The sequence below is a fragment of the Pleuronectes platessa genome, chromosome 9 (genome assembly GCF_947347685.1).
Source record: "Pleuronectes platessa chromosome 9, fPlePla1.1, whole genome shotgun sequence".
NCBI classification, from domain to species: Eukaryota; Metazoa; Chordata; class Actinopteri; order Pleuronectiformes; family Pleuronectidae; genus Pleuronectes; species Pleuronectes platessa.
The window spans coordinates 12,437,579-12,455,275 of NC_070634.1; the positions used below are offsets into that span (position 1 = coordinate 12,437,579).

The 17,697-nt window shown below is 42.7% G+C and overlaps 1 protein-coding gene across 1 annotated transcript in view; it reads left to right on the forward strand.

The window, feature by feature from the left end:
- The window catches only part of sema6bb (sema domain, transmembrane domain (TM), and cytoplasmic domain, (semaphorin) 6Bb), a 127,960-nt gene that overhangs the window by 93,151 nt on the left and 17,112 nt on the right, over positions 1-17,697 (forward strand). The window contains exons 14-16 of the mRNA XM_053430196.1: positions 1,146-1,286; positions 4,543-4,620; positions 7,670-7,728. Of these exons, the coding sequence (XP_053286171.1) occupies positions 1,146-1,286; positions 4,543-4,620; positions 7,670-7,728 (278 nt within the window). The remainder of the gene's footprint in view (positions 1-1,145; positions 1,287-4,542; positions 4,621-7,669; positions 7,729-17,697) is intronic.

A 17,697-nucleotide genomic window follows, 5' to 3' on the forward strand; every position in this document is an offset into this window, starting at 1 on the left:
ACACTAAAGCTGCTAATAGACCTGCACTGACCATTTTCATAATTTCCTTCAGGGGAGTTGACAAATGTCTAAGTCGGTTATTTTAGACATTTACAGGAACTTGTCCCATCCTAAACCTAACCCTAACCAAGACAGACACATAACTGAAATATACCAAAAGAATAGAAATGTCTGAAGATAAAAAACAGGTGACATATGTGACAAAGATGTTTTGGAGATAAGGGCTGTGTCTATGTCTTGGGAACAAAAAGGGATTTCCGCAGCTCATTTTATATGTCATGTTCTCCCCCCTGCATGTACAGTACTACCCACTACCCACCCCGCACTTGACTGTTCTGGACATTTTCCTGTGCTGAACGCATCTGACCGGGACAATCACCTGCTATGTTCTTCACATGTGAAGGACAAACTCCGGAAAATGACAATATTCTGGATAATTCCTAGAGTGCATGGCAGAAAAGGTTGTAATAGAACCTGTATGTTATCCCCCTCTACCTGATCATGATCCTGTTTCCTTCATTTTATTTTCACCAGTCTTCAAACTTTTATTTTTCTTTCCCTTTTTCCAGGATTCGTTATCTTTTTCCTCTATTTGCTCACTCTCTCCACATCTCTCTCCCTCTCCTTATTGGCTGTGAGGAATGACTCACAGCTCGGCCTTAGCAGAATGATAGATTCCTGTTAATGACTGCGGGCTCGGTCTCAGTGTCATTACCATAAACCATCCAGATACAACCGGTGCATGAGTGTACATGTGCATAAATCCACTATGCTCAGGCAGGTTGTTGCCGGCTGCCGCAGCTTTAAGTGCCAATTACCTGCGATTCAGCTCCTGGCTGCTATTTTTGATGACCAGCTGACCTCTGACCTCAACAATCAGCACAGTGCATACCTTGGTTGACACTGTAACATCCGGCAAACACGGACATTCTCTTGGTACTTTCACTTTTACAATGGTTTTTATTTATAGAGCGGTTAATGTTTGATTGTGCTTCACATTGATTCATGAGGAAGGATTATTTTTCTCGCTGTTTATGCTCAGACTGAGGTCACACATTTAATGTGCAGGCTCGGTCTGGTAATAGAAATGGCCTAATGTTTGTTTGTGTTTTGTGTTGATGCCTGTGTCTTTGTGCGTGTTGCAGGTGTGCTGAAGACTCCCCTCAGGCCCGGCAGCTCTTGTCTCTGACTCTGGACCGGCCGAGCCACAGTCTCCTCCTTGCCTTCCCCTCCTGTGTGGTCAGAGTGCCGGTGGCCCGATGCCAGCTCTACTCCCGGTGCATGAAGTAAGTCCTCACCAAATAGTGTGCAAGCAGAAGTGCAGCAGGGCAGCATAATGAGAAACCTGATGACCATTCAGAAACTCTTACTTTGACAAGTGTCCTCTACGAAGACGCAGTGACGCCCTGCCAGCTCTAGACTTGCTGGTCTGCAGCTGACTTTAATTTTTCTTGTAATGATAATAGTGATAATAGCCACGTCACCATGCCCTTGAGCAAGGTGATAATCTGCAAACTGCTGTAGAGCCCTGAAATGACTCAAAACCCAATAAAAAAGCGCCAGTAAATTGGAGGAAAATATAATAAAAGCTGTTAGTGTAATACACCACCATTAAAAGTATTGCTGTATTATTGCATCAGCAAGCAGTTAACATTTTTATTATAGACGCACTGTAATTTTACCACATAATGATAATGATGATTATTTTTGCCTTTTATAATACATATTAGAGTAATTTAATAACTAATAAATGAGAATGTATTTTATAAGGAGAGTAGACTAGCGTCTTCTAAATACTAATCTAGCTGCTTCTGTTTTAATTTGTAATCTTAATTACAGCAGAGACAGATTCTAAAAAATATTTGATATAAGATGTAATTATTTCCAATATTTTTTTTTTATTTAGTTTTTTGTTTTGTGCAGTACAAATAAACAATTTCCAAAAGAAATTTTAACATCACACTTTATCACTAAGGTAACAGTAGATTAATTAAGTAAAAGAAACCCGTATGACAAACAAATATAATTGAGGCTTGTCATTTACAGATTAACCATAAACTTGGGGATAGTTCACCCAAAAATATTAATTCACTCATTATCCACTCACCACTGTGCCGATGAAGTGTGGTTGACTTTCATATTCAACTCGAAACGATGTCATTTACACCATGTTTAAGCCTAAAAGTCGGCTGATAACCTCCTTGGATAACACCACACAAGCAGCAGGGAGGCATGTTGTGTTTTCTTTCTGTTGTTTTAAAACGTCTGAAGAATCAGTCATTGTGGCTGAAACACTGTTTACCCCTGAGACTCCTAAAGATTTTATTGGACTCAAACACTTCACCCTCCATCGGCTTAGTGGCGAGTTGATAGTGAGTGCATTTTCATTTTTTTGTGAACTATCCCTTTAAAGGGGACATATTATGAAAATTCCACTTTTGTAGTGCTTCTACACGTTAATTTGGGTATCTGTCATGTCTATGCAAAACTCTGGAAAAAAACAACTCCCGCGATTTGTTGTAGTTCCTCTATGTCAGAAACGATACGCTAGAGTGCGTCGAATGGGATTACAACCAAAATAAACGTCATAGTCACACCATGCCCATGTAAGGAGTCTCGCTACTAACACTAGCATTAGCTCGCGAGCTAACCGGGCCAGTGAACCCTGGCTAGCGTTAGCTCGCGAGCTAACCGGGCCAGTGGAGCCCAGCTAGCGTTAGCTCGCTGCTGCTACCCGTCAGACATTTAAGTGGCCGCATAAACAAGGGACCCCCGGAAAACCTCTAAACGTTGAGTTAACAGTGTGGAAGGATGCTGCCGCTGCACCAGCTCAAGCTCCCACTGCTCCCACTGCGGGGCTGCGTTGGGGAGCTGGGGCTCTCGCAGCCAGGCTCACCGGGGGTGAGGGGGGCGGGGCACTCAAAACAGGTCAATCTGAGGAGGGCTGTTTTAGACAGGGTAAAAAGGAGCTGTTTTAAATGATCCTTGGGGTATTTTGACCAAAATATGTTACAGACATTTCCTTAAGACCCCAAGGAACCATATCAACTGTGGTAAAATGGCCATAATATGTCCCCTTTAAGGATGAAGTTCCGTTGTTGATTATTCTGGCAATTGATTCGTGTAAAAGCTGTGAAGTTTATTCCAGTCGGACGACTCATGTTTGAAAAGTTTACTCCAGCAGCAGAACAGAGTCAGAGCTCATCGCTGCCCTCAGATATGATTACATAGAGGTAATGGGGAGTGATGAGCAGATATCTCTGCTGGCATGCTCACCGAGCGCTGATGCCTGTGGCTGTGGAGCGTTAGGGTTCACTAACACACAAACACAACCTGGTAAACACACACACACACACACACACACACACATCACAGTGTTCACTGGACCAGGTGAGTCATAAACAAGTGTGATTCAAACTCACACGCTTTCTTAGTTGTGTTAAGTGTGAGAGATTTATTCTTTCAGCTCAGCGTAAGAGAGTTATTCTTGCGTGTGTGAGTGTGATCAAGGTTTGTTGGAGACATTTCATCAGCTCAGCTCTGAATTTTTAACCTCTAGTGAGCGTTTGTGAGAACTTTTGATTTAGTGTGTTTACAGCTGACGCACGGATTCCTCTCTGACCTGCTCTCAGCCTACACGCTCAAATCAATCTTTATTCATTTAACATCTCACAGTAAATAATTTGCTGTCCAATGCATAAAGAGTAAACACTTACAGGTTGATCCTCTAACCTCATTTAACTCCCCATGCAGAGCCATCATTAAAATCTCATGTTTTGCAACCAACCACTGAGCAAGGTTTTATTGGTCAGCAGTTACTAATCACTGGGCAACTACTTTCCTGCAAAATTCTTTTTCCATATAATTCAGACTGATGTCCTGCCCTGCAACCAGTATGTTCTTTTTACAAAACTAGTTGAAACCCCAAAACCTTCACAGTGAATATCTCATTGTCTGATATCCAAAACTTTAGAGACAAGAATGGAGTAAAAATACCTAGTTTATCTTTTTATCTAAGCGACCCATATCTTCTGAAATCAGAAGACACATCTTATGACGGGTAGACACATTTGAGGCTATAGCAGACAAAATGTGTGCGTTTTTGCAGTGTGGGTAATTCAGTCTTTTGGAGCCATTGTAAGAAGTTGAGACAATATTAAACAATAGAAGAAGTGAAGAAGCAGCTCGCAGGATTGTTTGCAGTCTTTGCCTCTGATGATATATTGTTTGAAGGACAAGGACGTTCATTTTGCTGGTATTGTACAGTGATAATCCCTCGTCTGCACATCCATCTATGTCAAGTAAAGGTATATGCAGCCCACTTTAGTGATGACGACAGACCGTACTGTATATTCATACAAAAGCCTTTACTCAGCTCCCTGAATAACAATGTTAAACCAAAACTAACCGAATCCATTGTGAACATTTGGTTTGGACCATGGTCCAGACTCTTAGGTGTTAAAATGTCCCACGATCAAGCAGAGCCAAAAACACAACCTTGAGAAGAAGCGCTCACATTCATTTATGTGACTTTTTCTACAGGAACTGCATCGCCTCTAGGGATCCTTACTGTGGCTGGACTAGAGGAAGCACTTGCTCCTTCCTCAGACCTGGGACCAGGTATGACACCTCTGTTTGTATATACAGTACATCACTACAACACACAAACATACATCACACAGAATGTGTCTGGTTTATTCGTCTGTCAGTCTTAAGGTATATGTGAAGTTGTATTTGTTGTTTTACCATCTTCCGCTGTTCTTTCTCTTTAATACAATCTTTTTTTTGTATATTTAGTTTTGATTCGTTTCTGCCTTTATCATTCCCGTCAAAGTTATTTCTCTGACAGCACACCCGCAGAGTCATACATTATTTACCTGCTCGGGAATTCCTTTGCTCTGTCTGTGGCTGTTTGGCCTTGTTCAGACCCGGTATTCACATCCATCCCGAGACATCCAATCACAAGTGGACAACTCCAAGTTCGTCTGTTCGCACCTGGAATTAGAATGATTCCTGAATGTGTCTCCTGTCACCAGCTGCTCTATTTACAAATAAACACATACATCACTTCTGTTCGCAAAGTTAAAATAATGTCGTTCTTACCCAGTCTGACCATACAGATTTGTCCTCTGTCAATGAGTCCATGTGTGAGAAGTCGGACGGACGGACGGATGGACGGACAGAAAGACAGACAGACAGACAAATACACAGATAGATAGATAGATTTGTGTGTTATTGTTTTTACTTAGAGGTAAAGCTAACGTACCCAGACAATGTGTTGTCTGAAAGGGTTTGTGTGAATGGATGTGGATACATGTTATTGACTGTGTGTGTGTGTGTGTGTGTGTGTGTGTGTGTGTGCGTGTGTATTGATGTCTGTGAGCTCTCCGTCCACCCAGTGCTCTGACTGCTCACCTTCAGTCTCTGCTCCCCCTAGTGAAATCAGATCTCTCTTTAGTCGGACTGCTTACTGAATTAGGTCCTAAAAGCTCATGTGTAGTGGCTGCACAACAGACAGCGTGGGCCTTAAAGACCACCTCAGGCTGCCTGCTTATAATATTAAAGGCCTCTGTGTTGGTCTTGATTTGATTTACCAAGGGCGGTCAACTTGACAATTGATTTTGCATCGAGTTACTGTGGATTTCCTCTTTGTGGAATAATACAACCTCTCTTTGCAAAGTGACGCCAGAGGAGACCACTGTGATTGTCGTTATGTAATATCAGATTGTAATGTGGGCAGTTTGTCAGGGAGAAACATGATGTGTGTTTAATGAAAGTAGTAGCTGTGGCTGCTTTACTGGGAGGAACATTTTACTGGGGTTTTACTGGAGCATGTATGTGTGCTTCTAATTAGCCAAGGTCCATTTATTCACGGTTACTATATGTGCTAAACACACACACACGCAGCCTAATGTATACACAACGAATGCCCCACAGACCATGGGAGGCAGCCGACTGAACACAAAACATTGTTCTTTATTAGGATGACGGCCGCTGTAGTTTCAAAGCACAGTTGCACACATTTGTTTCAGTGTTTTCTAGACATTAAAAGCACAGATGTTGGCTGTGTTGCAAACTGAGCCTTGCGCTAATTGCAGAATATGTACTTCTCAGTCTCCTGCCCCAATCAGCTCAATTCATCATCCTCAGGCGCCTCATGCGTCTTCAAAGGTCGTCTGTGGGCCAAATGGTGCGCCTGCGTTTAAGTATGAAAATGTTTTAATAGTTATTTACAACCTTGTAGCAATTTTCTGTTTAAATCACAAGAGACTTCCGTGGCTTTGACTGATTCGTTTCCACAACAGACCAAGACAAAGAAACTAAAATCTGAACATAGTTGATTTGTGATTTCCGCCCACCAGTAAATCTAAAGAAAACCACTTTTTGTAAGTGACAATCACAACCTTCCGCCCGGAGGCTTGTGGTTTCAAATAAGCTCCCAAATAAGCTCCCATATATCTTAATGTCCCTTAAATCATTACTTAGGCCTGCATCAGATCACCTGAGCCTCTCTGCTGCCAAGTGCTCTCTGACAACAGATACTAAGACAACTCTTAAGTATTAGGTTACAACTGTGAGTCATGTCTCAGTTATTTCTAACAGACTATGCCGAGGGTTCAAGTAATTTTTAGGTCATGCATTAAAAAGGTAAAACACAACTTGTTATGTTTTCACGGTGTTTTCTGAAATTAAACAAATGATACAAAATGTGTCATGAATGACCGTTTTACTCTGTTAGTTGTGTTCCCTTTACTTTTGGCAAAAAGGCTAATATGTATATTTACCTCAAATGTGAAATATATATACGGCCTTTATTTACAGAACGAACCCTACAGGTACATCTTCTTCTATGTGCTCACACGCATTAATACACGTAATGACTCTGTCTGTCCACTGTAACCTCTCAGTTTCCCCTGATACCTTGAAAGCTGTTGTGCTTTTTCTTTGCAAGCACCTGGTCTCTGTGCTGTTCTCATTTCCTCCCTGCTTCCTCTCTTCATCATAATATTCTCATCCCTTGGGTTTTCCATGCTCCACTGTTGTCCAAATGGGAAATGAGTTTTGAAGCGCGGGGGCTGGGGCTTGTAGAAATGTCATAATTTCCTTAAAATAATAGAAAACCTGTCAAGTTTGAGTTTTTGTTTTTGATGAGCAATTAACTCGTCTGACAAATTACTTTTTCATTGAAGCGTAATTGGTTTTTCGTAAAGTTCATACAATTACCTTCTTTTTTTTCGGAGAACTCCGGAGAATATTTTTTATAGGAACTTCCTCAGCTCCCTAATACTTGAGGACACGAGGTTTATACTTATACCACAAATATTTAATGTGAAGACAAGTATGCTGCAATTTAGTGCATTCATTTGCTTAATTAACAACCCTCCAGGCATAAGTGGTTATCTTTAAATTATAACGATGATTATTGCGAGATATTAGGCAGCTCAAGGACTGCTCTGTTTTTAATTATTTTCTCAGTGTAAACAAAGATTTCAGTGATGTAGGTTGTCAAAAGGAACCTGCAGAGATTTATGCGTCTGCGTGTAGCTTGTCCTGCGCTGAGGCGTCGAGATACTTTTCCTCTATCAGAGAGAATCTGTGCTGTGTCAGTGGCCGCGTTGCTGTGCCTCCATGTCCCCTGATTAATGGCTGTGTCTCTTCTCCTCTGCAGACTGCCGTTCGAGCAAGATGTCGAACAGGGGAACGTGGCCCACTTGGGTGACTGTGACGGTAAGAGGAAAGATGTGTGTGTGTGTGTGTTTGTGAGCGTGCGTGCGCTAAAGCTAATCGCTCTGTTGTCTTTGCCCAGATTCTCAGATAGCTTGTGTATCTTCAGGGTAAACAACAGTACAGTCAGAGAAAAGGAAGAGCCTGGCACTGTCAGTTTATACAGAGGAAATCCACAAATAAACACAGAGACGAGTCCCTGTCTACCTCAGAGCTCTCTAGTATCTCATTTCTCCCAAGGGTAACCGCCGAGATCCACCACGAAGAAGAAATCTGGGACTCTTGTTTTTTTTCTGCGAACTGGCAAGAAAATCCCTGTGTATGTTTTTAACTAACGTTGTTCTCCTCGCTGTTTACTCTGTCCTTACTTGTACGCTATCTTTGCTTTGGTCTGTTGGCATTTGTTGCGTATACACAGTGGTTAATTACATTCAACTCCAGCTTGCACTCCCTTGATGTTTCCTCTTCCTCCCCTTCATATCGTTATGAAAATAGAAGTGGTACACAGCCAAAGCGAAATCTCTATTCTCGATACACAGAGGTTTTGGATACTCCCACGACGCGCCCCGCGCTTTGATCTGAGCACTAACTCCAATGCGTGCAAATTAATCCTTTGCTTTTGAAAGTTCCCCGAGTTCATGTGCCGTGCTCCCTGAGAAAAGAACAGATAAATATTGCATAATCAGAACCTGCGTACAACTCTAATCCGGTTTCAGATGTGTGCGCTGTTTGATGCTGCTCTCTCACTTCAGGTCCTCTGACCGCCACACCACAGGGGCTGACCTCTGTAGCCGATGGCTGATATGGTCAAGTTAAGCTGGTTATTTGTCTTCATTAAGCCCATGTGTAGCTCCAAGACCGGTTCATTTCCGTTTCATTTGAAGCAGGTGCATTCATCTTGTTTGGATTCCAGTAGATTAGGTTTTTACGTCAGGGAATTAGGGCCATATTGAAGAAGAAAATGTTGAGATTTTAAGAATGATATCACAATATTAAGAGGATAAAGTCGTAATTTATCGAGGAAGAGGTCATAATATGACAAGAATAAAGAAAAAAATCTTTAGGAATAACCAGGAAGGAGAACCAGTGCTTGTCTGAGTTTCACTCCAAAATCTTGAACCAATCCTATTGTTTCTTGAGGAACTACACTGCATGCACCTGTATCCAAGTCTGTGTGGTTCTTCCTCTAGAATAGACAGAGTTTTGATACTTACAATAATATGGTGCTGATGTGTCAAAAGATTATTAAGTTTTTGTCAAACTTATAACAAGATACTTCACATTCCTCGACAGGCTTATCTTCTGATACGCACCCTGCTAAATTTCGCTGTAAAACTGTGCAATGACAATATGAGGATTATATTATATTCTAACATGACGCGTATTCCAAAACGTATATCAGTAAAGACTATTCAAGTAATATTACAAAATGATTGATTTTCTCATATAATTATGACTTTATTCTTGCACTTACGAACTAATTCTTGTCAAAATTAAATCGCAATTTTATCCTTTTTTTGGGGGGCCCTAATACTCTGTTGTAGTTTTTGTAAAACAATAAACTAGATGAAAACTTTTAGGAATTTCTTCTTAACAAGGAAACTGCACTTCAGCTTGTAATTAAAGTTGCAACTTCTATGATCATTCCTCTACTTCCTGCACCACACCAGTGGGTGACAGATGAACATTATCACTCATGCTAAGTGCTAATGGACTGTTTAACAAGCTCCACGTGTTATATCTTGACCTCTGCGGTCAGGCCTTGGGGGGGTCACAGAGAGAAATGACAGTAATGCTGCAGATGTAGTTACATCAGCCGCATACTATCTGTGCACTTTAGATCATCACACACTTCCCCTTATTCTGAATAGGTGGTGGAATATCTATTATCCCCCAAAAAAAGTACACGAGTGATTTAATAATTCTCTTCAATTAAGTCAGGATACACGAGGGAGAGTCATTTTTTTAAAACTTCAAAATCAAAGCTGCAGAAATGTCACGATTTTTGTCCCAACAGTGAATGAGTGGATAAACTCTCCCTCTGCAATCTATCAGACCGACAGACATACTCACGGTGAACTGATGCTTGGATTGTTCTTCTTCACTTTAGACAAAGGCCAAACAAATGCATGTGAATTGAATGAAATAATGAATAATTAGAATTGTCAGGCCGTCCCTCATGGGATTATAAGACGTCTTTATCAACATTGATATGTAGTGTGCAACAGGAAACTGATTACAGCTTTGTTACAAATCAGTCCAGTTGGTTAGGTTAAAAGCATAGACTCCATATAAAGATGGAAGACAGCTCCCCTTAAGTGAAGCCAAAGCATCTTAATTTCCCCCTAGTGGCTGGCTGCAATATAGCTCACAAACCCTGCCTCCCCCTTGTTAGTGGATGAGTCACAAACCAAACTAAAAAGTCTAATTATTTTTCTAAATATGATTCACTCATGTTAAATAATTTCATGTCCAATTTTATTTCCCCAAAGTAGCATCCTGACCCATTTCTACATGAAGAAACAGGATTTCAGATCTTTCCTGGGCACGGATGGAAACAGCTTTTCTTAAATCATATCACCAAATGTTGTAATAGCTCACCTTGTGAAACTCTTTCTTACTGAGAGATATAGTATCATACTCTACAGCTAGTTAGGTCCAATCTCAGGGATCCTACACTTCCCACAATGCAACTTGATAGTGTCTTTCTTTACACTTGAAAGATCCTTAATATACCTGCCTCGCAGACTGTGTAGAATTAGCTGTGATTAATAAATTGACCTTGGCCTGTAAAGTTAGTGGAGTGCTTCTTTAAACTGCCCACAAATATAAAACAGAATATGAATATTCAGATTTACCCTCGTTACACTTTGGAGGTGAACGTGTGAGGCTCCCTGATCTCTGTTCTTCTTGGACCGGTGTCAGATGGAGATGTACCGTCCTGCTCTCTGGCCCCTCTCTGAGGAAGCTCTTAGCTTTGGGGCATGTGTGCTCCTGCGTCTGATCCTGTCATGAAATATGCCTGAGCTGCAGTCTGTTGACAGAGGAGAGCTCTGTTGTCGTCTGCTGGCACGGCTGGAACGTGAGCCGACATCTATCTGAGGGCTGCCACCGATCTCAGATATTGTGATGAAGTAGGTGCCGCGGCCCATCCGTATCCACTTTTTTTATTTGACGCTTTCATTGTCTCGGATATGGGATCTTTCCTCAGTGTTTCCTCATCCTAGTTAAAGCTTAAGACCATCTATCTTTGTCTTCCTGTGGGACAGATTCTTACAGTCATCTGCAAACACACAATTCAGTCAGAGGAAGCCAGAGAAGCACAATGGCCTTGTTATGACAAACTGTCGCTGACACTATTAACACTTAGAAAACTGCCTGCACACCATCGCTGTATTTGTCTGTCAGCGTCGTTCACTGTGAACACAGAATTAACAAACACAGATGCTCATATAACTCCTCGGGGATATGGATTGGTGGGATAAACAGAAGGATTTTGTATCTTATTTTATTTATCTAATTTTATATCTCCATATTGGACTCATTCCTCCTGGTGTACTTTGACCCAGCAGATGGGAGGTGAGATAAAGTCTGCCTTATCTATCTCTCTTTGGGGAAACTCAGCTATCTCATTTCCACTTTCCCTTTGCTTAACTTCCCTCCGAGAGGAAAACTCTCTGTCTGCAGCTGCACAATAAATGTTCCCTCTCTCCCTCCAGTCAAGCTCAAATTCCAATTTTAAAAATGAACTATCTTTATTATATTTCTTGATAAAAATTATGATAAGGTATGAGGTTACATAGGGGTGAAGAGTGACCTAAGTCAGCTGGTCCCAGTTGGGGGGTTAGGGTGACTCGAGTGGATCAGAAAATAAATCTGAGCAATTATACTGTACCTAACAAACAAGGAAAGAAGAAAGACGTTCTCAAATCCTTGTCCTTTTCCCTTTTTTCAGGGGAAAATTCCTCTTTGGAGTCAATATTGTATTATATGTTCTAGTTGTAATAAGTGGCCACTTGATGGCATTTACTCTTATTTTGCCTGATCTTCTTTGGTACAAACTACAATGTGGGTATTGTTTCTGCTTCTCATTTTCACATATTTTAATCACTGTTTATTTGTGCTTATATATAGTGTATATATACATATAAACACTAATTTGAGAAATCTGGGGGCTTGCATATCTCGAGGACTTTGCATTTCATTGGCTTCACACTTGGGATGTGTTTTATTTTGGGCCCAAGGAAGTGCAGTGTCACATTTGGTGTAATTTAGACATGTGATTCATTCAATATTAATAAACTTTGAATGAAACTGTGACCAGTGCTCTGTATGAGTGGTGGCTAGGACTCAGGACATACAGGACATTTTTGTGTATATTACATGTATGTGATAGAATTGGGACAGGTATTAAGGTAGTGTGATCATTTACAGTGCATTAACGAAAAGGGTAACGACGATTGATTCTCCTGTTCTGGGTTCTGCATACTTCTCTGTACTTTGAATAAACAGGTGATCATCTCTCTGGGCAGCAGTGGGGGTGCAGCTTCAGGTTTCTGGGGACTGGGACCAGCAATTGGTCTTTACTTGGGGAACCTCATTTACTTCCGCTCACTGTTCTGGTTTTAGAAAGAACGCTGCTACCAGCATAACAATGGGACAAGCAATAAGCCCATCCCAGAAAGCTATCTTTAGAACAGGCACTGTAATAGAGGATCATAAGTGGAACCATTTTTGACATTTGGAATCCATCTTTCCAGATTTACCAATGAGCGCCACAGACCATATGTCAGTCATTTCAGTTTCGTCGGTTATTGCATAAACCTCAGATACAGATTTCTAACAACCTGGCAAAATTAAACCAAAATCTGTCTGCATGGTTGGACACTGCCAGATTGTGGAAGTGAAAAAAAAATGTTTTTATCGTTTGGCTGCACCGTCCCCTTGAGTTTAAGCTGCATATAGTTTATATGGGTGGAAATTATGTTTGGCTTTGTCTTTGGAGTTGGTCTGAAAAGTCAGAATTTTTTTAGTGTGCCAAAGTCTTTGCTCCTCGGCTGCTTCTCTCCCTCATGCTTCATCTCCCTCCAGCCTCAGTCGGTGCTACACTGATTTCAGAGCCGCCTTGTCGTCAGGCCTCAAAGGGAGATGGATGGACGACCTTACTTAGAGCTCAGCTAACTGCCTCCCGTTTCTCCTTAGCCAGAAGAGAAGCAGTTGCTGGAAGGAGAATCGATTTTCATCTCTCCTCTGGCTGATGGCAGTCAAATAGATATCAAGGGTGATTCTGCGGACGGGAGAGGAATGGGGCCGAGAGGAGGGGGGAAGGCGAGGGAGGGAGAGGGGGTGAATCAGATCAAGGAGGAGAGCGCGGAGCAAAAAGAATGAGTAAGGGATTGAGAGATCATAGGAGGAAGGCAAACTTTGAGGATGGAAAGGGTGAAACGGTTCAGAGGATCAGAAACGTGGAGTCATGAGGGGGAATAAGAAAAGAAGTGGGGTGATGAGAGGAGAGCACAGGAAAAAGTGAGGGTTGCAGTGAGGAGAGGGAGAACGGGTGGCATGAGGGTAATCACACAGGGAACTGAGGAAAGACGAGGGTGAGGGGCGGATGAAAGCTTCGAGTTTGCCGGGAAGGAGGAAAGGCGGCGTCTTTCATGGGTGCTAGGCCGGGTCCGCTGTGATAAATGGACTGAGTGCCATCGGCGTCTCCCGTGTCACAGCACAGTCACCGGCCTCCTCCGTGGGCGGCTGGCCAGGCTGTAACTCTGCCAAGGTGATGTAAACCACCTGCCTCCTGTCCTCATCATCTATTCTCTTCATATATCACAGAGCCGGTGCCCTTCTTCTATAACTTCACACCAGTGTCTACACCCGGTTTTTCTTTTTATTTATTGTACAAATTGATTAAATGTTCAGAATGGTCACACCATTAATATAAAGGTCCTTCTGCAGTGTCAAAGGAATATATGAAATAACTTTAATTATGAGAAGGTATTAGGAAGTGTAGCCAAGGGTGTTTGCGTGTGGATTTACATAAACACATTTGCCAAATTAGGGAAGTTGGTGGAAGGATGTTGTGTTAATCAGGGAAGAACACACATGTAGGTGTCGATACAGATCAGGGGGCGGATTCAGGAATTTGTATTTTTACTTTCTTTAACATTGTTGGACATTTTTCTTTTACATTTTCCTGATTTCCCAGGGAATAATTGATGGTTCTTGATGATGAAATTCCAGCACATTCAGTTAACTGATTTCTATGAGTGTGTGAGATGTAGTGCAGCTTGGGCCTTGTTAAAGGTATTCTCTGTTTTATACTGCTGTTCTGGTTCTCTTTGCATTTATTAGAAAACAAAGATTACCTTCCCGCACGCACACACACACACACACACTAAACACTAGTATATAGACACATGCTGTTCTTCTAAACCTGCTCTGATCAAAGCAGAGTCTGGAAGCACGACGTCTAATTGAGACGATGTGGTGTGGGAGGGGAACTTGGATGAAAGAGATGAGGTCATAGGAATATCTGGGTTCAATTTTGTGTGTGTGTACGTGTTTGTGTTTTTGCCTATTAGCCTACATATGGGCTCTACTTCCTCTCAGGTGCTCATCAGAATAACTTTGTTGTCGTTGTTTCCCAGTAATTGTGTGAGTCCAAACAAGCGCACTTGCACTGAGGGGGGGTCGAAGTGACTCAACTGTTATGTTCCACGGTCGTTTTCCCACCTGGTCAGAACACATTTCATTGTAAAAATGTTAAACATGTCCGTAAGCAGATGTGCAAACACAGACCTCACTGGAGCCAATCGAAAAACAAGGAACTCTCTTCATCTGAGTAAACATGTGCAGCACAGTGTGTCGGTTCCACCTGCAGTCTAAAAGTTGAGGAATGCACAGAAATACCCAAAGTGAGATGACGTTAATCGACTCATGGCACTTAGTCGAGAACAAACCTCCGCCGAGGCCCCAACTGTCCCTTTAATTTGATCAAGCTGCGCCAAATTTCACACAATCCTGATATCGATCGCATAAATGTGCCTGATTCTTTCCATCAAAGAGAATCCGCACTAAAACGGGATGTGCTCTTCCCTGACCCATACCACATCCTTCACGATGGGTGAACAAACGCTGAGTGTGGATTTTCTCCGCACCGTGGTTCTTCTTTCATAACCCTTCACCTTCTCCTTCACACGGTTCCTTGACCATCTGACGTGCTCCAGGGTATAGTGGTTAGGAAAGGACACTATTTGGACTTTTCTAAAGCAGCCCCAGTTTTGCAGAAATCCATTCAGTTGTTTTTTTGGTAATCATGCTTGCAGATAAACAGGGGTGAAGATAGAAATAGGAAATATATATAATGACACAATCATTATATTTATTTCCAGACATTTGGCTCAATTACCTTTTTCCCCTTCAGCTAATCTTCTGAGCAGAGTAAACACAGTGTGAGGCCATTATACAGACTCACATATCAAAGATGCAGACAGAATACTGGTGCAACACTTTCTCTTTCATGTGTATGTTTTTTTTATAAAATTTGGACAGTGCAGTTGCATGAGCGACATCTGGCTCTCTTCAGGAGAGCGGTTGATAATAAGAGTAAAACACCAGGGAGATTGTCTGCCCTTTGAAACATGTTTGGCCGCTGTGGGGACGTGGTTTGGATTTCTTGGCCCATTTGGGAAACTGTCCGATTTGACTTGACGGTAAATTAGTGATGTCTGCCCCGACTCCACCTGCTAGCATTTTATTCCTCCTAATAATTATTTGCTCATTACTGCTTCAGTCTCTTTTTCTTAGTTTATACAGTGCTGCTGCGCCATCGGTCTCTGTTATTGCAAAAATTAGTTGGTGACATCCCTGTTTTTACCCAGAGTTTGAACCAGCTAGCTCATGGAAAAACAGAGTAATTACTGTGCGTGTTTGTGTGTGTGTGTGTGTATGTAGGTGTGTGTGTGTGTGTGAGAGCAGTTGTGTGCCCTCTACATTAGCAGGCTCTTCACAGTGGACGACTCAGTCAGTGTGACAAAGTGCAGCTGGATCTGTGCTGGATTTAGTTTTAATGATGTTTGAGCAGAACAAACTCAGCTGACAGAAATCACCTAACTAACTCGGATGGCTCCGCTTTGTGTGTGTGTGTGTGTTTGTGTGTGTGTGTGCGTGTGTGTGTGTGCGTGTACACATGTGTGTGTGCGTGCGTGTGTGTGTGGTTTAAGTTAAGGTTAGGGTAGGGTTTTGTTAGGAAAGTAGTTACTATGGTTCACGTTGTAGAAAGTCTCCAGGAAATCAATTTAAGTCAAAGTCATGCCCTCTGCAATCATGTAGTGTGTGTGTGTGTGTGTGTGTGTGTGTGTGTGTGTGTGTGTGTGTGTGTGTGTGTGTGTGTGTGTGTGTGTGTGTGTGTGTGTGTGTGTGTGTGTGTTTGTGTGAGTGTGTGTGTTGATAGGTTACCGTTTCTGTAAACAGCGTAATGAGTCTGATTTGGTTCAGGCGTCCACACGTGCTACAGGATGTCGGATCCACTTTCGGCAGGTTATCACGAAGTGTCGATTGGCTGCATGGCTTCAGGTTTTCCAGGTCGTGACAGGGGATCGGTTACAGCGTAAGCGTGGTCTAAACACTCTGTCAACACTCAGCCCTCTCTCTTTTAATTTACTATGAGGGTCTCTAAATTCCAGAGAGAAAGAGATTTATTTAGCTGCGACCCCGGTGCAGCCTCAAAAATGTCAATTGCCTGAATCCGCCTGCAGCAACGTGTTAAACACCTCCTCATTTTATTTTGCTGTTTGAGGCATTTTTACAGAAATGACTAAATGTGTGTTTGCACAGAAACTCATCAGCTAAAGTCAACGCTGTTAAACCAGCCATTAAACGGGAGTAGGCAGCGATGTGTGTTTGTGTGTTTGTGTGTGTGCGTGTGTGTGCGCCGTGGCTGTAGCTGCAGAAACATCCTGCTTCATCACATTCCTCTGTTGTTCCAACTCATCCCTTTCCCTCAGATCTGTTTCTCCCCTCTGTTGATAAAAGCAGAGTTTGCCTCTCAGTGAATGCCTCCAAACCCCTCACTGACACACACAAGTGTTCACACTCGCACAAACCCCGCTCGCCAGCCGTTTCTTTTGCTCTTTTTTTTAGCTGGGAACTCACTCAGGCATAATGACATAGCTTGTGTTTGCCACAGTGTAGCTACAGATGGAACCAATTATGGTGCTGTGAAAATATTTCCTGAAGTAAGGCACTGTTTTGACTGGTGCGACGGCGGGATGCGATCACTCAGAGGGCCACAGAGACATCGGCGAGGCGAAGGCAAATTGGAGATTCCTTCTTGTGGTTGTCACTGGAGCGGATGACGGCCACCGACCGGCCTGGACGCTCTCGGCCTCTCGTTGTGACGGTCGTAACTTTGCCAGGAGCTTTGTGCAGGAGGGGAAATTTGTGGCCGAATTCACAGCCGCGGTCTGATCGAGTTCCTGTCTAATTGTTGCGGTTCGGAGAGCCCGCAAAAGCAGACACCATTCTTCGTATTTGCATGGCACCTAGTTACAGCCCTGGGTTTGAAGTCTGCTCATGATAAATGCGTTGCCCTGTAGCGTGAACCCCAACAGAGAGACAGAGAGAGAGCACAGGAAGTGAGAATGAAAGCTAGGGCAGTTCATTTCTCCCCCGGTTTGATGCAGTCTCCTCTTTCAGACACAGAGAGGGCTCCGTATCCTTGACGCCACAGTCGTCCTACCTCCTCTCCTAACTCCCTCTGCTGTCACTTCTGTAAGTCACACACACACACACCGAGGGTGCAGAGAGAGACGGAAAGAGGGAGGGAGTCGGAGAAGGGACGAGTAGAGATAGAGGAAGTGTGGCGTGGAGCTGAGCATCCCCCCCCCGACATCGGGCTGTGCTGTGACTCACACATCTCCGCCACCCAGAGGAGTTTCTGAGAGGCTTGAGAGACAGAGTTGATCCCCTCAG